Source organism: Sturnira hondurensis, unplaced genomic scaffold (genome assembly GCF_014824575.4).
Source record: "Sturnira hondurensis isolate 20B ecotype Veracruz unplaced genomic scaffold, ASM1482457v3 Scaffold0008196, whole genome shotgun sequence".
Taxonomy (NCBI): domain Eukaryota; kingdom Metazoa; phylum Chordata; class Mammalia; order Chiroptera; family Phyllostomidae; genus Sturnira; species Sturnira hondurensis.
The window spans coordinates 15,525,656-15,545,759 of NW_028080827.1; the positions used below are offsets into that span (position 1 = coordinate 15,525,656).

Here is a 20,104-nt window from a genome sequence, read left to right on the forward strand (position 1 = left end):
TGACTGTGCTTTTTTGATTTACAAAGTTTATTCTGTACTGTAAGTTAAAAAAGATGAATTCTAAGGCTACACAGATCACTGCAGTCATAATAAAGTCAAGTTCATCAATGGGGACAAAGACATGCTATTGTTCGTACACAATGTCCAGCCTTATCCAAAGGCGCAATGGACTTCAAGATAGTTTCAATTTACAAAATCAACTCCCCAATTTATAGCAACAGCAGTTTCACGCTCTGATAAATACCCCCCCCGCAAAAAAAACCTGTACTAGTTTCATTTATGAGTAACTGAAGAGATTTGCTATTTCTTAAGAAGAAGAGTGTATTGTGGGCATTTTGTATTAGGACCTTTTTACTTAAAAACTTATAAAAATAATGTGTTTCTTACAGAAAAATCAGTAACTGTAACTAAGAAGAAAAAGAAAATCACACACAATTACACCAATCACAGAGAGACCTAGTTAACGCCCAGGTGCTTACATGTTCACTTTTTTCTGCCTCTCTCCATACATCAGTTTTGAAGACTGGGATCATATGGTACATAGTGTATTGCGATTAGTCTCCTTTTCTGCTTAATCACCTTCACATAGTTTCATGTCGTCCTGCAATATTTCCCGATGACGGGGTAAATTTAAGAAGTATGACTTCTTTAAAAAATGACTTTATGCAAGGGCACGTAGGGAGAAGAACATTTTTTATCTCATGAATTTAACAGAATACATCCCCCATCCCTAAAGCCGTTCTCGAAATAAACCTAAGCGACGCCTGACCAGCAGCGTTTCAGGGTCTGCGTGTGCAACACGTGCAGAGTCCTGCTGCCAGTTCCGCCAGCGGAATCTCGGCGGAACCTCAGTGTCCGCCGAGGTCTTACAGCTGGAACCGCCCCCCCCGCTCTCCACCGGGCCGAACAGAGGGCGGGCGAAGGCTCTGCAGACCCAGGGGCCCCGCTCCGAAAGATGCCCTGCCTCCTCCACCCCAACCCAATCCCTTCACACAGCAGAGCTCGCATTCAGGGGAGCCGGGGTCACCCAGCGCCCCCTTCTTCCCGCAGCTTCCAGGCCGGCGTGTCGCCCTCCCCCGCGGACCCCCAGCACCGGGCAGCCGGAGGGAGACCCAGGAGGGGCCCGCAGCCGCCGGCACCGGCCCAACCTCAGCGCCGCGCCGGGCCGCGGCCGGACCGGAGCCGCACGGGGCCGCGCCGTCCCCGAGTGATGACGCGCTTCCTGCCCTCCCCGCGCTCGCGGGCCGTGCGCTCGCGCTCGCCCTCGGCTCTTGTTCCGCGCCCCGAGCCAGCGGCGGCGGCAGTGTCTGAAGCGGCTGCGGGAGCCGAGCGGTCGCCGGGCGCGCGGGGGGACGCCGGCTGCACTCCCGGGCAGGCGCTCTGCAATGAGACAGTAAATGCATCCCCCGGTAAGGCGCACGCCTCACTCGCGTTTTCCTCTTACTCCAGCTGCATGCACGTTGCATGAATTTCTCGTGTCTTTTCCCTCCCGACAGAAGGAAAATGTGGGTGGTTTTTTCCTTCCTTTTGCATCGCGTGAGTGATGCCAATGCCGAAAAAAAAAAAACGCGCAAAGCTCCCAGATTTGGTGTTCTAGGAAGGCTTTCTGCAGGAAAATAAAAATAAAATAAAATAAATGCACCTGTCTATTGCACATGTATGTTTCACTGCACTCGACCCAGGCGCAGCGGTTTGCAAACAGCCTCAGAGCCGGCGCCCGAGAGCGATTCCTGACTGTGGGCAGCCGGTCCCCTCCGGAGCTCCCGCTGGGTTTCCGGTAACTGGGCTTTGAAGAGCGGCCTCGCCTGTTTGGAGTGTCCCCTCGGCCCCGGCCGGGCCCCCTCGCCAGGAGAGTTGGCGCGGGCAGAGCGGCTTCATTCCAGCACTGTCCGCCCTGACTCCAGCGCCACTTTGCAAACAAGTCTCCGGCCGAGGCTCCAAGCAAAGACAGCCCGCTGGTGCCGAGTCTCTCTTCCCCAATCCCGGACTCCCATACCTGCCTAATCCACGACTCCCCCTTACTTGGCAATTTCGCCACCAGCAGACTGCTGGCCGCCGAGGGACGCGGGTAGCGCCTGGCCGAGAGCGAGAGCAGGATTTGGATTTAGTGCCGCTGAATTCGGATGCAGTGTCGCACTGGACCAGCGGCGCGCTCTCCTTCTCTGGCCCCACGAGCTGAAATTTCGCGTCCACCGGGAGCCAGGGGTTCTGGAGACTGGCATCTCGAGATTCCCTGAGGGGACCGAGGAACGATGTTCGAGGGCGCCATATTTTCAGTGGGTCTTGCCTGCGGAGGGGAGGGGGCGAACAGTTTCTGGGCCCAGGAGATAGCGCGGCGCCCCCGCACGAGAGGCAGGAGCGGCTTTCGCCGGGAAAGTTTGGCACCGAAGCTGGCGCGGAGGCGGCCGCGCAGAAAGAGCTTAGCGGCTGTCCCCGCAAGGGCGCGCGGGCTGCAGCGCGTCGCCAGGCCGGCTGGGGTTGAGGGCCCGAGTCACCGTCAGGGACTGCGCGCTCGGCTCGCCCCTTTCCCCTGTCCTACCCAGACGCGGCGTTTGGGTTCGTTTGGGCTCGGAGGTTCAAGGAACACGCCCCTCTGCCCGCCGCCCCAGCTGCGCGGCGCTCCGCTGAGCGCGGGAGCAGTGCGCTTGGAGGCGTCCCCCGGCCGGGCGCCCGGCGCAGAGCTTTTCCGCCGGCGCCTGGGTTCGCCGGGGCTCCCTGCAGGCGCGGGACCTTACTCCCCGCGGGAGAAGAGGCGCCCAGGTTCACGTTTCAGGGTCGAGGGCCTCGTTTTTTGGTCGCCCCTGGGACGCAGACCAGCCTGAGCCTCCTAATCCGCCTCCTCGGCTGGGGCGGCAACAGCAGCCCCGCCCGCGGCTGTGTGCTCTGCTGTCGCCGCGCTGCCAGCTGGTGCTGGCGAGGTAAGAGGGGCGTTTCCAGAAGTTGGGTGTTCGGGCGATAAGTCGGGCTACTAGGGTTTTTGCTGCTGGTGAAGAGCCGAGGTGACTTGAGGAAGGGAGTTGATTCTGAATCCTTGTGTCTTCTGGTGAAAACTCACCTCTGGTTATTTCCAGAAGGTGAGGGAGGAATGAGCTGAGGTGTTGGCGTTGTCCAAGACAGGAGGGTAGGGATGAGGCCCCGGAGAAATGGACCCTCGAATTGCAAGCACCATGATGCTCTAAGTACCACTTTGGGGTCTGCTAGCACCTGGGTGTGCTGAGCTGGGGCGCTGGTCAGATTTCGCGTTGTCGTCCCTTCTCCAAGTCGTCAACCTTGGAGTTGGCGACATCTTAGGAGTGATTAATAGGGGAATCTTTACATTTGAAATAGATTTTGGTTTTTGCCCCTTCGGCAGGGGAAGTGCGTGTTTCCTGACCTTCAATCACTGAATGCAGGAACGTGCCAGTCTTTCTTGGCTTCTTACTGAAATGATGTCGTAGTATTTGAGGGCATGTCAGCACTTTGGGGCTTCATCACGGGAGAGGCTTCAGGGGAATCACAGAAACGGGGACTGCGCGAGGAGGGAGGGAGGAAAAGCATCTCTGACAGGTGCCCTGTGATGTCAGGGCTCCTCTCTTGCCCGATTCATCAAGTGCCTTCACTGTGAATGTCAGCCATTCTTCGATTGCTGATTTGGGATATCTATACAAAAAACGAGGAGGGGCCCTGGACCTGCCAAGTGGCCATGAGAGAGAAGGAGTATCTGCTTGGGTACTATTTTTTTTTCAATGAGCCCTAGAATTGTGGAAAACACCCAGAGCCTAAGGTACATTTATCTAAAATTAGCATTAATATACTGTACTAATATAGGAGGGAAATCACTTACAGAGAGCCTCCATCCATTATGCCAAGTCCCCTCCTGAACCTCAGAAACACAGGGCCCCTTGGGTTGGGGAAGCACCGGTTTCCCTCCGCCTGTTCGTCGCTCTTTGGGGCATTGGTGTTGTGCGTCTACCTCTACAGGGAAAGCACACTTTTTTGTTTGACCCGGTTGAATGAATCCTGGGCATATTCTTTTCCAGGCATAGGCGTATGTGTGTCTTTCTGAATTCACCTAGTGCTAACTCTGCTTGTTCGTTTTTTTTTTTCCTTAAAAGCACTTCCCTAGAGTATTTTGAAGTGAAATCACGTTTTACAAAGAGGTGCATGCGTGCGCGTGCGCGCGTGTGTATTATTTTCCAGCCCAGTTTATGTCTTTTATATCTCCAAATTATACTGATTCCCCTGCTCCTCTAGTCCTTCCCGCCAGTGTATCATTAGTTCCCAAGAGCAGGTAAGATGGTTACAGGTGGCGAACAATCTAAATTTGTAACAGCTGTGCTAAAAAAACTCCACGCCTACAGATGTTTACTTACTTACTTATCATTATGCATCATTAAACACATACATGCCATTTTTAATGCATTTGTTAAACATTATGCAATAAAAATTAACTCTAAAAAGGGAAAGTTTTCTCAGTGGAGCTGAAATAAAGTTTTACTGTAAACCTTTTAATGTTCATTCCCGAGTTTTCGACCATAAATTTAGCTTTTAACATTTTTTACATTCAATTCATTCAGCTAAAAAATAGTTCACCCATACCCCACCCCACCCCTACCTCTTGCAAGTGCCAATTTATTCTCTGTCTATGAACTTCTTTAAAAATGTGCATGTAAGAAAATACAGTATTTGCTTTTCTCTGTTTGATTTACTTCATTGAGGTCCTTCCACATTGTCCTGAGTGGCAGGATTTCTTTTTTTCTTTCGTGGCTGAATGATATCCCATTGTATACAGGGTGAGCAGAAGTAGGTTTACAGTTGTGAGTACATGAAACACAGCTTTTTTAAAAAAGATTTTACTTATTTTTAGAGAGAGGGGAAGGGAGGGAGAAAGAGAAGGAGGAAACATCGATGTCAGAGAAACATCCATTGGTTGCCTCCTGAGTGCTCCCCGGCCAGGGGACTGAACCACACACCCCAGGCATGTGTCCTGACCAGTAGTTGAACTGGCGACCCTTTGCTTTGTAGAACGATGCCCAACCAACTAAGCCATAGAGTTTATTCTTATATTATTATTTATTTGTTAACTATTTATTATTATTGTTAACCTACCCCCCCCCCCCCCCGTATATGTACCATAATTTCACATATATAATTTCTGACGACAGCTGAAAAACAATATCACATCAGTTTCAGGTAAACAGCATAGTGACCAGACAGGTACATGACTTTTGAATGATAGCATTGGCACATCTAGCGTCCACCTGACACTACACGTGGCCATCGTACCCCCTGACCGTACCCCCCATGCTGTACTTCACATCCCTGTACTGGCGACTTGACATCTCAGCCCCCTCCCCTTCCTGACCTGTTCTCCCAATCCCCCTTCCTTCTGGCAACCAACAAACGTATTCTCTGTGTCTATGGGCTTGTTTCTGTTTGTGTGTTTTGTTCTTTAAATTCCACATGAAGTCATATAGCATTTGATTTTCTCTGACCCATTTCACTTGGCATAATACCCTCTAGGTCCATCCATGTTGGGGCAAATGTCAAGATTTTATTCTTTTTTTATGGCTAAGCAATATTTCACTGTATATAGGTGTTAAATCCAAGTAACTGGATATCCAAGTTACTTCCATGTCTTGGCCTTTGCAAACAGTGCTATAATGAATGTAGGGGTGCATATGTCTTTTTGAATTAGTGTTTAGTGTTTCTTCAGATAAGTGCCTAGAAGTGGAATTGCTTTGTCATATGGGAGTTCTATTTTCAACTCCATAGAGTTGAGGAACTCATATTTGAGGAACCTCCACACTGTTCTCCATGGTGGCCACACCAATTCACAATCCCACCAGCAGTGTCCGAGGCACCCCCCCCCCCATCCTCACTGACACTTGTCTGTTGATTTATTGATGATAGCCACTCTGCAGGTGTGCAGTGACATCCCACCTTGGTTTTGACCTGAGCCTCCCTGATGACCAATGACATTGGGCATATATTCATGTGTCAGTTGACCATCCGCTTGTCTTCTCTGGGGAGATGTCCATCCGGGTCCTTCTGCCCCTGCTTCAATAGGGCAGGGGTTTTTTGGGTGTTAATTATATCAGTTCTTTATATATTTTGAATATTAACTCCATATCAGATACATCATTGGTGAATATCTTCTCTCGGTCTTTTTGCTTTGTTGTTTTTTTTTTGCTGTGCAAAAAAGTTTCTTTGTAAAGAATTTTATTTTTAAGTCCTCACTTGAAGATACATTTTAAAAATTGATTTTAGAGAAAGGAAGGGAAGGAAAGAGAGAGAAAGAGAGAAAACCATAGATGTGAGAGAGAAACATTGACCGGTTGCTTCTATTCATGCCCTTACTGAGTGGGGATTGAACCCTCAACCTTTTTTGCTGTATGGGATGGTGCTCCAACCAACTGAGCCACCTGGCCAGGACTGTGCAAAGGTTTTTAGTTTGATATATTTACATTTGTTTCCTTTTTTCCCTTGCCTGAGGAAAAAAAATTACACATCCAAAAAATATTACACATCCAAAAAAATATTACTGAGAACAACATCAAAGACTCCACTGCCCATGTTTTCTTCCAGGAGTTTTATTGCCTAGGGTCCTACATCCAAGTCTTTAATCCATCTTGACTTTGCCCATGCATATGGTGCAAGGAAGTGATCCAGCTTCACTCCTCTGCATTTGTCTGTCCAGTTTTCCCAGCAGCGTTTATTGAAGAAACTCTGTATCCCACTGTGTATTTCTGCCTGCTCTATCATAGATTAACCATACACGTGTGGGTTCATTTCTGGGTTCTCTATTCTGTCCTTTTGATCCATGTGTCTGTCTACATGCCCATACTGTGCTGCCCCAACCGCTACAGCCCTGCAGTATAGTTTGACATCAGGCAGGGTGACACCTCCAACTCTGTTCTTTCCTTCCAAGATTACTACAGCTGTTCACGGACTTCTGGGGCTCCACATAAACTTAGGGTTGTTTTAGTTCCATGAAAAATGTTATTGGTACCCTAAGAGGGATTGCACTGGACCTGTAGATTGCCCTGGGCAGCATGGATGTTTCAGCAGTGCTAATTATGGGCATAATACATCACTCTACTTATTTGTATCTTCTTCAACTTCTATCTGCAACATCCTATAGTTTTCCAAGTTATAGGTCTTTTACCTCCTTGGTTAAATTTGTTCCTAGGTAGTTTATGTTTTTTATGCAATTGTAAATGGGGTTGTTTTCTCAATTTTGCTCTCTGACAGTTCTTTATTGGTATATAAAATGCAGCTGATTTCTGATCATTAATTTTGTACCTTGTTACTTTACTCAATTCACTCATCAGTTCTAATAGTTTTTTGGGTGGAGTCTTTAGGGTTCTCTCTGTGTATCATACTATCAGCAAACTGTGACAGTTCCACTTCTTGCATTCCAATTTGGGTGCCATTTTTTTTTCTTGACTGATTGCTGTGGTTAGAACTTCCAATACTATGTTGAATGAATAAAAGTGGTGAAAGTAAACATCTCTGTCTTGTTCCTCATACTCAGTGGTGAAAAGCTAAAAGTATTGAGTATGATGTTAGCTGTAGGCTTATCATGTATGACCTTTATTATGTTGAGGTATAGTCATTCCATACCTGCATTGTTGAGAGGTTTTTTTAAAATCATAAATGGATGTTGAATGCTTTTTTTTGCATCCGTCAAGATGACCGTATGATTTTTATCCTTTTTTTTTTGTTAATGTGGTGTATCACATTGACTTATTTGTGGACATTGAATCATTCTGTATCCCTAGAATAAATCCTGGTTGATCATGGCATATGACCCTTTTAATGTATTGTTGAATTCATTTTGCTAATATTTTGTAGAGGATTTTTGCATCTATTTTTTCATCAGGGATTGGCCTATAATTTGTGTGTGAGTGTGTGATCCTCTATCTTCTTCTGGAATCAGGGTAATACTGGCCTCATGAAATGTGTTTAGAAGAATTCGAGAAGGTTTAATATAATTCTCCTTTTAATGTTCGGTGGAATTTACCAGTGAAGCCATTTGGTCCTGTACTTTTGGTTTTGGGAGTTTTTTTGATTACTGATTCAATCTCTTTGCTAGTGATCAGTCTGTTCAGATTTCCTGTTTCATTGTGATCCAGTCTTGGTAGGTTGTATGTTTCTAGGAATTGATACATTTCTTCTGAGTTGTACAGTTTGTTGGTATGCAGTTATTCATAGTGGTCTCTTATGATCCTTTGTAACAGAGGTGTTATCATTGATATCTATTTTTTTCATGTCTTTCTTAACAAAGTGTTATAAATTATGCTTTGTTGCGTCTTGCCTGACTGTTATAACTTCATGGCTTGATCAAAGTTCCTGCATTTTTTTGGTTAAGATTTTGTAACTTCAAAAGGTTAGAAAGTGCCTGTGCGTTTTGGAGACCAGCCTGTCAGTTTACCAGGCTGTGTGGCGTGCATGTCATTATGTGTGTGGTATGCCCAGGCTCTTGAGACAGTGTCTAAAACTTGTGACTTGTGACATTATTGCCCCAGAACTTTTGAGTCATAATATTTGCTTGGAGATTTTGGGTGGTGTTTGGCCAATACAGGAAATACTAAAAAATTGTTAAATAATTCAAAGTTATTTTTATTGGTTACAAAAAATGTTAAGGACAAGAAGGAAAACTTAATAAGCGGGGCCAGAATTACGGGTTAATGTACCCTACTGGTGCCTTTTTAATTATAGTACTTTCCCCCAGAACTTTTTCATCGTATTACTTTTATACTTAATGAGGAGACTAGTTAAAACATAAGTCAAACAGAACTGTTACAAATAAAGGGGATAAATGATGGGTATAACCAGATGTTTTGCCTCAAGTTAAAAGAGTTAAGGAATCTGATCTCCGTCCAACCTGCCCTGCAGGCCCTCCTGAAAGGTTTAAAAAAAATCTTGGAGGGGGGTGGAGATAAAAAACGAACAAGACACAAAATGCTTAAAGAAGGCTTCTGCTGTCCGTTGACCATCCTAGCGTCCCTGGACGTGGTGGCAGGTGCTGTCTGAGTGGCGCCTGGTGGACAAGCCTGGGAACAAAATGTTTTGGTTAGGAGGGCCTTTACTATGCGTCTCTGTGAGCTGTGAGTTAGCACTGGGCTGGTTTGCCACCCATCCCACAGTGAATTTTCAGAATCAGTGCCAGGACTAGGGTTTTGTTTTTCTCTTAACTAATAACTTAATTTCAGACAAAGTGATGCTGTTCTGAATATGTAGAGCAAGTAATGAATATTTATATTTCCTTTTCAGTCATCTAACTGCAGCCTTAACAAACTTCTCCATGTCGGCTATTCACTTGCTCAGCGGTTGTTTTTGAGGGCTTATCATGTACTTGATGCTGAGAAGGCATTCCCTGCCCCCACCCCACACACTGAGTTTTAGGAGGCGGTAGTCTTTGTGCTTTATGTACCTAATAGATTGGGTGTGTGTGGGTGGGGTGGGTGTATGATTAGATAGCACTTGAAGGACAGCACAATAGAGAGATGAGCAGAGGATGTAAACGGGCAGTTTCTGAAAGAAGAGATGCTAATGGTCTGTAAGTGTGAAAAAATTCTCAACTTCTGTAATGGTCAGGGAGATGCAAATTAAAACCCAAACAGATATTTGTGTTTTCTGTACATCCAATTGATTCACGTTTTAAAAAGGTTGGTAGCGTCCTCTGTTGGATGGGTCCAGGGCAACTCTCCGACTCTTGGTGGGACTATGAATTGCCGCAGACTTTAAGGGAAGCAGACAGTTTCCGTGAAAGTCTGGAGCACACACGCCCTATGACCCAGCAGTCCCAGGTCTGGAGTCCTGTCTTACAGAAGTAAAAGGCATCAGTATGTAAGGACCTGTGTGTGAGGGTGTTTATTGTAGGGTTATTAGGTAAATGAACTAGAAGCAACGTGAATATCTGTCAGTGGGATGAACAAAGTAGAGTGTACATGTATATCCATACTACGGATTACTTTGTGAAAAATGTTCATGATATACTAAACATAAATAAAATCAAATTGCAGAATATCATATGTAGTATGATTCTATTTTTTTAAATTACTGATTGATTTGAGGGGTTGGGGTCAACATTGATGTGTTGTTCCACTTATTTGTGTATTTAGTGGTTGATTCTTGTCTGTGTCCTGACTCGGGATTGAACCCACGACCTTGGTATACTGGGGCAGTGCTCGGACCAAGTGAACTTCCAGGCCAGGACTCTTTCTGATTTTAAAAAGAAGCAGACCTGTGCATATGATCTTGGAGAAAGATGTCGAAGGACAATACAAACCTTAATATTGTTTAAAATTAGCAGTGGGGAGTAGGGGTGATTAACTTGCTCTACATACACCTCGAATGGTTTGTTTGCTCAAATATACCAGCTTCTCTATATGAAAATACTTTAAAATATTCTTTGGCTAATGAATAGTAACTCATCTGGAACCGTTCTGGAAACAGAAGCTGGGCGATACCACACTTGCTTTCTCTGATGCCTACAACAATCGCTTATCTCGTTGGAAACTTTCCGTTAATTATGTTATAAAATCTTGAGATTTCCCAACTTTTAGTAAGTTCTTTCACTGCCCTGGGAGAGTAGTGAACGTAAAAGATCACAAAAGCTCGTAGCCAGCGCTCTCCTGTTCCTTGGCTTTCTCACCCGGTCTTGGTCCTGGGAGGGGCATCCTCTGGTTAGCAGCAGCGTCTCGCAGACATGGTTTTCTGGTCCGAGGCCTGGAGAGGTGCCATAGCGTGGCTGTGCTGGTATTTGAACCCAGGTCTCCTTGCACAGCATCTGTAGCGTAGCCGATGGCTCTACCTGTATCGTTTTCAATCCTGCCTCCTAATGTGATTTTTGGAACTTGATAAAATTTGAGTTCTTGGCAGTTACTGCTAACACCAACCTTTAAAAGCAGTGGAACCTCCATCCACTGCCTTTTAAACATCCAAACAATGTTTCAGTTGTTTGTGATCTGATCATTGGCACTTTTTTTTTTGGAGGAGATTAAGTGCAAAAGCCATTAATTTCAACAAGTGTTTATCACAATGTGGCCAGAGGGGACACATTTCTAATAATGCTTACAAGTGACACAGAAGCACTTGTTTCCCCTGGGGGCCCATCACTTGTACCGATGTCCTTGAAAAGCTCTGGAGACCTGCAGCTCAAGAACAAGAGACTCCTCAGGCTCCCCCTCCCTACTAGTGGATACCCCTGATTCCAAAATTCTTTAGCAAATAAACACTTGTTCTGTTTTTAGCTACTTAATTTTAGTGCCTTTTATTTTCTAGCCAGTTCACATACAAGTTGTAAACAGCAAAATTGGTCATGGTAAAGGGGTGTATGTAAGCGAAACGGGAGGGAAATGTTCTTGAAGGAGGACCTACAGAGGGATGGGGCCCTTCTGTAAGTGGGTCCATCCTGGCCGCACCTGGAAGTCACCTGGGGATTCTGATGTAGGTGGTGGGGGTGGGCCCTGGGCACTGGGGGGTCAGTCCCCCAGGTGATTCTAACGCGTAGCCAGGGTAGAGAATTGTCTGGGTCACTTTGCTTCATTCTTTGCAGATCCTGTTCCTTTGTCCCACAGTCAGCATTTTGGAGACTTGACCATCTGCATAGACTGTCCACCCAACTCAGGCCCTTGACCAGCTCTCTGTCCATTGTCTCTTTCTCTGCTTCAGCCATTCCTCTCCTGGTTACCTATAGACAGCTGGTTCTCAGCATTTTTGTCGCCAAGAGTGTATTTGGCAATGTCTAGAGAAATTTCTGTCGCTTACAACTTGAAGTGAGGAAGGGGTGCTGCTGGCATTTAGTGAGGAGAGGCCGGGGATTCTGGTAAACACCCTGCAATGCACAGGGCAGCGCCCCCATCAGAGAAGCACGTGGTCTAAGATGCCAGCAGTGCAGGGTTGAGAAAGCGTGCCTTAGTGTCCTTGAGGTGTTATTTAACTCCAGCTTACAGGAGAAATACATCTTACATGGTAACCCAAAACAGACACACATATACAACTAAAACAGGTTTCCCCAAACAATATTCCCTTACTAGGTAGAATGTGCTCACACCTTTTATTGTCTCACTAGAAAAAATTGCTACTCATGACCCACAACATTGACTTTACTACCCATTAAATTTGCAACCCATCTTTTAAAAAACATGGTTATGGACCAATAACCGAACCTCCACCAAACTCTTGACAAGCATTGTAGGCTGACCCTCACCTTCCTCTTCCATCTCATTCCCTTCAGCACCCAGTTTCGCCTCGCTTGCACCCTAGCAGAGCCTCTGACCTGGGCACCCTTCCACTATTTCACCCTCCACCATCCATCCCCTCTCTTGTCCTCATCGCCACCCCCCACAGGTGAGGGAGGTACTTGCGTACACTGTCAACTCCTTCCACCCTTTCTCCCTTGCTCTTACTGTCTTGAAAAACAACCCACCTTCTGCCCCAGGCTGATGAACCTTCTGCCCCAGGCTGATGAACCTGGCTGGAGAAAACACACAGCCATCTGTATCATTTTGCTTTTGATTTACGACCACAAACCTCAAGGGAAACTCTTGGCACAGCTGGGTCCACTGTGTTTCTGTCCCCACTGCACTCTCAGCTGATGACTTAGCTTATTTCACTGGGAACAGGAAGTAATTAGAAACTGGTTTCATCCTCTTCTCAGGTGAAATCTGGAAGCCCACCTGTACCACAAGGATACCCACGTGTGCATGGCACCTTGTGCTCCGTGGCTGTGGGGGGTTTGCTCCTGTGTGTATCTCCTTTCCCTCCTGCATCATCAGCTTCCCCCTCTGCCAGGTCATCCCCGTGAGGAACGTGCTGTGTTTGCTTGTGTTTGCTCTTCGCGAGGAAAAAGCAGCAGCAGCAGCTGCGGCAGCAGCGCACTCTTGACCCTGCGTTGCACTCTTGACCCTGCGTTCCAGTCGGCCGGGTCCGTTCTTGTACTCTCCCTTCCAGGGCGTGTTTCTTTCTTTCTTTTTTTTTTTATTTTTTTAAAGATTTATCCTTAGAGGGGAAGGGAAGGAGATAGGGAGAGAAAGATCAATGTATGGTTGCCTCTGGTGTGTCCCCTGCCGGGAACTGGCCTGCAACCCAGGCATGTGCCCTGACTGGGAATCAAACCGCGATCCTGTGGTTTGCAGGCCCGCACTCAATCCACTGAGCTACACCAGCCAGGGCTCCAGGGCGTGTTTCTGAAAGGGTTGTCCTGCTCTCTGCTCCTTTTCCTCCCCTCATTCTGTCTGCAGCCCACTCCAGTTTAGCTTCTGCCCACCCCTTCACCAGAGCCACACATCTCCAGGCCCCAGCGATGCCCAGACTCTGAATTGTCATCCTCTGCAGCCTCTCAGCAGCAGGTAGCCGGCTGACCACTCTCTCTCGGGGGCACTTTTCTTCACCTGGCTTCCATGCCACAACCCTCACCCGCTTCTCCTCCTGTGCCCTAGCTGCTCCAGCTCCAGCTCTCCTGCCAGACCTCCTCAGCCCAGCTTCTGAAGGTTGTGGGGGGCTCTTTCACATGTCACTTTGTTTAGGAGCCAGCCTCAGTGTCACCTCCTCAGAGGTTTCCCTGACATTGCTCTGCCCCTGCTCTCAGCCTCTTTCAATTTGTTTTCATACCACTTATCATTCCCTGACACTACATGTGTGATTCATTTATTGTCTATTTTATGGCACTAGAATATGAGCTCCCCAAGAGAAACCAAGTGTTCAGAACAACGGCCGGCACATAGTAGATGCTCCACAAAAATTTTAGTGAGTAATTGATGATGGAAACTGACTGGTTACAGAGGTTAGCATTGGATGAGGAAAAGCAAATCTTTTCCAGATTCCAGTGAAAAAAGAGAGAATTATGTTGAAGTGGAAAAGCAGTGTCTTATGGGAGCAGTATTTCTTAGGTCACGTACTGAGAGTTAGGGGCTCAAGTGTCGAATGAGTGGAGTGCATCCTTGCTAAATCCTTGCTGAGTGATCGAAGGCACCTGCAGAGGACAGCGAAACAGGAACAAATGTTGTCTCTCAGTTTTATCTATGAAGAGGGCACTTAAGCAGTCAGTCTGCTTGGTAACTTTTGTCACTGGGTTGAAGATGGTAAATTCACTTGTCTTAAGTGTTTGTCCTCGACCTTGATGTTCTGGTGAATTGTCCGGCGCGTCACTTGTCCCCAGAGCCCGCTTGACCGCAGCACAGAGAGACGTCGCCTTTTTCTCAGATGGCGGAGTGAATTCCTGCAGATCGGCGGGGCGGTTCCGCGGCTCTGCTGGCACTGCTCTCCCGCAGCCAGGGCAGAGCCCACCCTTTGTGTGCTTAAATTAAAACTCTCTTTGTCTGTTGCAGTTGCTTTGAGACAGCCCATTAATTACTTGACACTAGTGTAGGGCCTAGTTAGATGTAAGTGAAGATATTTCCTGGGCGTGGCTCAAGGTCGTGCACGGCCGATCTTCAGGGGGAGTGTGGATTCTTCCTGGGTTTGAGAGATTACATGAAGGGTACTTTAAGAGGCTTAATTTTCTCCTTGAAGGGCTCTCTGTTGGGCTTAGCACCTGTCACTCCTGGGCCCTCCCCCACCGGGTTGGGGAGCTCTCCCTGTGGTTAAGATAGCAGCGAGGTCAGCATGCGGTGCAGCCCCAAAGCAGTCGGGTCCAGTACCTCCACGAAGAAGGGGTAGATGTGTTTGTGGGCATCTTAGAATGATTTGGGGGGAGTTTATTTTTGACGAAGGGATGCCCGAGTGGTTCTAGGTCAGCCTGTCCCTTTGACGGGAAGAAGAGTGGCCCAGAAGGACAAGACTCACTGGGGCTACTTGGCAAAGCTGGCGCTGGATTGCATGCTCCTGACCTGGGCACTGTCTCCTTTTCTTGGGTGTCTTGTTGGACCCTGACTTTAAATCACGGTTGTGGTTCTTGGCACTGCATGTGCATCAGAATTAGGAGGAAAGCTCCTTAAAAACTCGGGTTCCTAAACCCCACCTGACTCACTGAACTGGGATTTCTGAGAGTGGGATCTGGACTCACTCACTCATTCATTCATTCATTCATTCATTCATTGTAAGCTCCCTACGGAGGCTGACAGGACAGGTGGCCCAAGAAGAGTGTGTAGTGGGTGATGGTAGCCAGGGCACTGGGGGCAGCCGCCCCGCGGGGGAAGGGCCTGCTGGCTTTGCACATTGGGCAGACGTGGCTCCTTTCTGAGGCAGGACAGCCATCTCAGTAGGGTCCCTCTGCTCCTTGCTCTCCCACTCTCTCTGGTTACTGAGTAGGACCATGTAGGGCTCTAGCTTTAATGCAGATGAAAGGGGCTTTTTATTGTGTATGGGGCATTTTCCCCCTGTGTTTTGTCCTACTTCAGCAAGAACAAAAGCAGCATTCAGTTTAAGAAAAGCATCTCCTTGAGGGTTTTTGTGGGTCCCCTTGATGAGGGTGCTGAGCTGTCCACACAGGCAGTGAGTCCCCAGCCCTCAGATGGAAGCTGGAGGGTAACTGTGAGCACTGCTCTGACAGAGGAAAAGGGGGAGTGAGTTGGCTGTGCAGGGTTAGGTTCAGGCAGTTTTGTAAGGGTGGTAAACCACTTGCCGGTGAGCTGGTGGATGTGATGCATCTCAAATTTTTTGACCATTGCTGTGGTCTCAAGGCTGCACAGCACACCGCCGGGGGGGGGGGGGGGGGGGGGGGGGGGGGGGGGGGGGGGNCCCCGCCCCGTGATGCCCTCTCTCCCGCCCCCAGCACTGTCTCTCTGGTGGACCTGAGAAGTAGTTTGTCTGGAGCTTTATGGATGTACCTGGTGAAGACCATAGAAGAAGCCCTGTGGAATCTGAGAAGCATCAGGTGGCCAAGTATCCCTCTCAGAAGAAACCAGAGATGAACACTTCTTTCCTCTTTAATTGGAAACTGACAGTGTTTGAGTTTGTTAGGGCCGCTGTAACACAGTATCACAACCTGATGGCTTAAGCAACAGACATTTATTGTCTCAGTTCCAGGAGCCAGAAGTCTGAGATCAAGGTTTCAGCAGAACTGGTTCCTTCTGAGGGCTGTGAGGGAAGAAGCGTCTGTGTGTCAGGCCTCTCTCCTCGGCTTGTTCCTAGCTGGCCGTCTTCTCCCCATGTCTGTCTGGTTCTGTGTCCAAATTTCCCCTTTTTATAAGGACAGCAGTTGTAATGAGTTAGGGCCCACGCTCATGTTCCCTGTTTTAACGCGATTACCTCCCTAAAGATCCCATTTCCAAATAAGGGCACATTCTGGGAACGTTTGGACTCCAGTGTATCATTTCTGAGGGGACACAATTCAATGAGTAGCGCAGATTGTTGAACTGACTTGTTCTCAGAATCTGAATTGGACGTGGAATGCTTGTTAGTGAAGTTACCTTTTTAGGCTAAGGGGAGCCTCATCAGTGAAAGCTGAGGAATTCCTCACCTGCCGGTCTTGCTGACCTGTACTTGGCACTTGGCATTTCAGTAGGGTGCTGCATGTGTATTGCTATTGTAACAACCCCCGTGAGACATATTATTATTTCTGCTTTGAGCAAGCTGAGGTGTACCAAGGTTGACACACTGAATACTGGGTAAGTTCGACTCAAGCTCAGATTTCCTGCCCCATAGCATAGGTTTCTCCCCAAATACCAGTGATCTGCAAACTTCGATGTGCATAAGACTCTCCTGGGAAACATATACATGCAGATTTGGGAGGCTGTCCTACTCAATCAGAAGCTGAGGTTGCAACCAACGGATCTGTATTTTTCTTGTTTCTCCTGGAGAGTGGAGAACTAATGTAGTCTAGCGTGGGCATGATAGTTAAGGGGGAAAAAACCCGCCACCACCATGAAGTTCTCGCTTGATTTTTTTGTTGGCAGGCTGCCTGCAATGCCCCAGGAGGCATCATAGGAAGGTGCTTGCTGGAATCAATCTGGGGGCCCTTCAAGCCCGAGGGGATCGCCCTCTGACACAGTATCTCTGCCACTGTCCTGATGGGCAGGCTCTGAGCCCTTTGGCTGCCCAGGCTGTGCTAACTGTCCCTCAGCTAATGGAAAAGAAATCTGGCTTGAAATTCCTGTGTTACACAGCTGCACCTTGCATTACAGTGGGGAGGTGGTGGGAGATAAGTAGAGGTGGTGTGGTCATAAACATTGCATGCTTTGTTAAAGCAAAAATATAAACAGCAAGAAGACAAGGCAAGAAAAAATTATGATTGTTAAGTATTTATTGGTTTAAAATGTACATTAAAATGCTCTGGTGCATGCACCATGTAGAAGAATCACCTGGAGAACTTTTTAAAACAAGGATTCCTGGGCCCCACCCTCAGAGGTTTTTTGTTTCTAAGGCAGGACTCAAAAATTCTGAGTGACTGGTCTGGGGACCACACTCTGAGCAGGCCACCGGACATGAACGAAAGATTGTCGCAGTATAGTTCATTTGTTGATGTTTCAGTGACGAAAACATTCTAAGCCTGGGCCATTAGCTTAAAGATTATAGACCACACTCAGGATGAATGTCCAACTTATTTTACCATCTTAACTGTATTTTAGTGATTATGTAACAAAATACACGATCTTTTAGTTAGGGCTGCATTTCTTCGAGTGTGATCCTTAGGTCACCTCCACCAGAATTACCTGGGATCAAGGTTAAACACGGCAGCTGCCCAGTCCCCAGAGATTCTAATTTAGTAGATCTGCGTGGGATCCAAGAATGTGCAATTTTTATGATGAAAAGATTCTTAGATACACTGAAGTCTGAGTGACACGGGGCTAGGGCTTAGAAGTCAGTTCTGCTGTTTACCAGCTTCCTAGTAAAGGTTGAGCACACAGTTGAGTTGATTGTTTACAGTGGCATTTGGCCCCTTGGGTCTCCACTGCTGTCTTCTAGTCCGAAGTTACTAGGACCTCATTCTGCAGGGAGGTGTGATTTTAACAGACTGCTAGGGTTCTGTTTGAACAATTACGTCCTCCTCCCCCCTTTTTACATAATCTTATGCAGTTCATTTAAACATAATTCTTAAAACAAAAGTTAATGTCCATTGTCCAGGTAAATTCCTTTGATATGTGAAATTTATTAGAGATTTTTGGAGTTAATTCAAGGAGGCTTGGCAGTTTTAAACTGCACGAGCGGTTAAAGATGACCTTTGGTAGAAATATGTTTGTTTTGGGGCTCTGTGTGCGTATTTTAAAAAACTGGTAAATGCTTTCAGATGAGAGGGGGAGGGACTCGATCCTCTTAGTAAAAGAGAGTCAGTTGCCTTGACCAATAAGTAGACCTGGTGCTCGCTGCTCCGCGCCTCTCAGATGTTCCTGCAAACTGATTTTTTGCCCCTCCTGGAGACAAGATTTTCAGTTCTGTGTTCTTCATTCTGGCAGAACAGGACCTTCACTTTTAGAAAGAGGTGCTAAAATGAATTTTGTGTCATTGGACCATATATGCTCACCTTACTTTATATAACGCATTCTTGAAAAGTTAGGGATAAATAACTTTTAACACTGTAGCAAGAACTGCATGTGTTTGTCTAATTCAGTAGAACTTTACACCTAAAAGGCTGAAATTTATTGTACATAACAGTACTTCAGTAACTGACAAAAAAGAATCAAGGGAGCGTGTCACTTAGCCATCCTTTTTGTGAACTCATTTGCTAAGTGAAGATTCCTTTTGTGATGCAAATGATCCCCCTAGGACCCTCTTTGTTTCAAACTTGTTTGAAAACTGTTCCGTGTGCTTCATTTCAGTTAGGCTTCGTGGGGTGGGAGGAGCGGGATGGGCACAGGGCTGCTGAGGGAGGCAATTGGCCTCTCAGTCATTCCTCTTGGTCACTTTCTTCTTAGCACCACATCCAATACATGGTGGGGGTCCACAGAGGTTTGGGGATGAATTGCACCATCACATTGATGGAGACACTGAGATGCAGAGAGACCAAGTGGCTTGTCTAGATGTGAGGGCAGCATGGCAGAAGTGAGAGAGGAATCCTCGGGCCTTCTGACTCCCAGGCTCTTTCACTGTCCTTTCTCCAACTTATGCCTTGTAAATTCATATTTTACCAATTGGGAGTCTTATACCAAGGTTCATCTATGTGCTTGTGGTTTTGGCGGCCGCCTGTTATCTATCGTGGAGGAGACCCTGCTTTGGAGTCACTCATCAGCTTGGCGAGTTGTTTTCTGAGTTGTTTTCTGAGCAAGGTTCGTGGCGGACGCAACCCGGANAATCCTCGGGCCTTCTGACTCCCAGGCTCTTTCACTGCCCTTTCTCCAACTTATGCCTTGTAAATTCATATTTTACCAATTGGGAGTCTTATACCAAGGTTCATCTATGTGCTTGTGGTTTTGGCGGCCGCCTGTTATCTATCGTGGAGGAGACCCTGCTTTGGAGTCACTCATCAGCTTGGCGAGTTGTTTTCTGAGTGTCTGCAAGGTTCGTGGTGGACGCAACCCGGAACAAAACAGACCTGAGCCCTGCCCTCAGGGAAGCACGGTCTGGGAGGGGCCTCACAGGCAGGAGGCAGTGGAAGAAACCAGAAGAAGGGTGAGTTGCAAAGGGTTGTGTGTGGGAGACTGTCCCACAGGGGCTACCGTGTATAATGTGACCTTGGGCGAGTCACCTAACTTCTGTAAACCTCAGTGTCCTCATCGGTAACACACACACACACACACACACACACACACAGCCTTCATGTCGTGATGCCGTTGCAGGGATTCCAGGCACGTGGCAGTTAGCTGTAGTCGGTTAGAGAGGAAGAGCACGTGATGTGTGGTTTCTCGCCTTGTGCTGCTTTGGCTCTCGGAGACAATCTCAGGGTGGGAGTTTAGTTTTTCCTCTGTGTTTTGGGTCATCTTAAGAACAGTGGGGAGACGTATTGAAGGGCTTTGCTCATGGACTGATGAGGTTGGGATGGGAGCAGAACTTCCTAGCCAGGGAGCTGGGGTCATGGCCCTAGGTGTACGAGACGGTGATGCCCCAGGCCATGCTCGGCCCCCGGGGCTGCCAGATGATCACCACCCAAATGCGTTGGTACTTGGAAAAGTTTGGGGGGCGCTTCAGCTCTGAATGTCCCCTCCAGGGCTCCCGGAAGCAGGAGTGGGTTACTAGCTTTTAAGTTCATGGAATAGAACAATGGAAAAGAAGCAAGGGCACCCACAGGCCACCCAGGAGC

At 47.3% G+C, this 20,104-nt stretch overlaps 2 protein-coding genes across 3 annotated transcripts in view; one reads left to right on the forward strand and one right to left on the reverse strand.

The window, feature by feature from the left end:
• Positions 1-688: 688 nt before the first annotated feature.
• Positions 689-5,321, reverse strand: LOC118992485 (uncharacterized). Its single transcript, XM_037054434.1, has 3 exons — positions 5,274-5,321; positions 2,023-2,535; positions 689-1,380 (listed from the first exon to the last, which is right to left on the reverse strand). Exons 1-3 carry the CDS (start codon positions 5,319-5,321, stop codon positions 1,150-1,152), a joined length of 792 nt encoding a protein of 263 aa, XP_036910329.1. The 3' UTR covers positions 689-1,149.
• The window catches only part of TLN2 (talin 2), a 412,810-nt gene continuing 394,040 nt past the window's right edge, over positions 1,335-20,104 (forward strand). The window contains exon 1 of one of the 2 annotated variants that reach the window (XM_037054035.1): positions 1,335-1,409. The gene's annotated coding sequence lies outside the window, so the exon portion shown is untranslated. Of the gene's footprint in view, positions 1,410-2,675; positions 2,919-20,104 lie in introns of those variants that run through there. The other variant, XM_037054036.1, reaches the window with a different exon arrangement.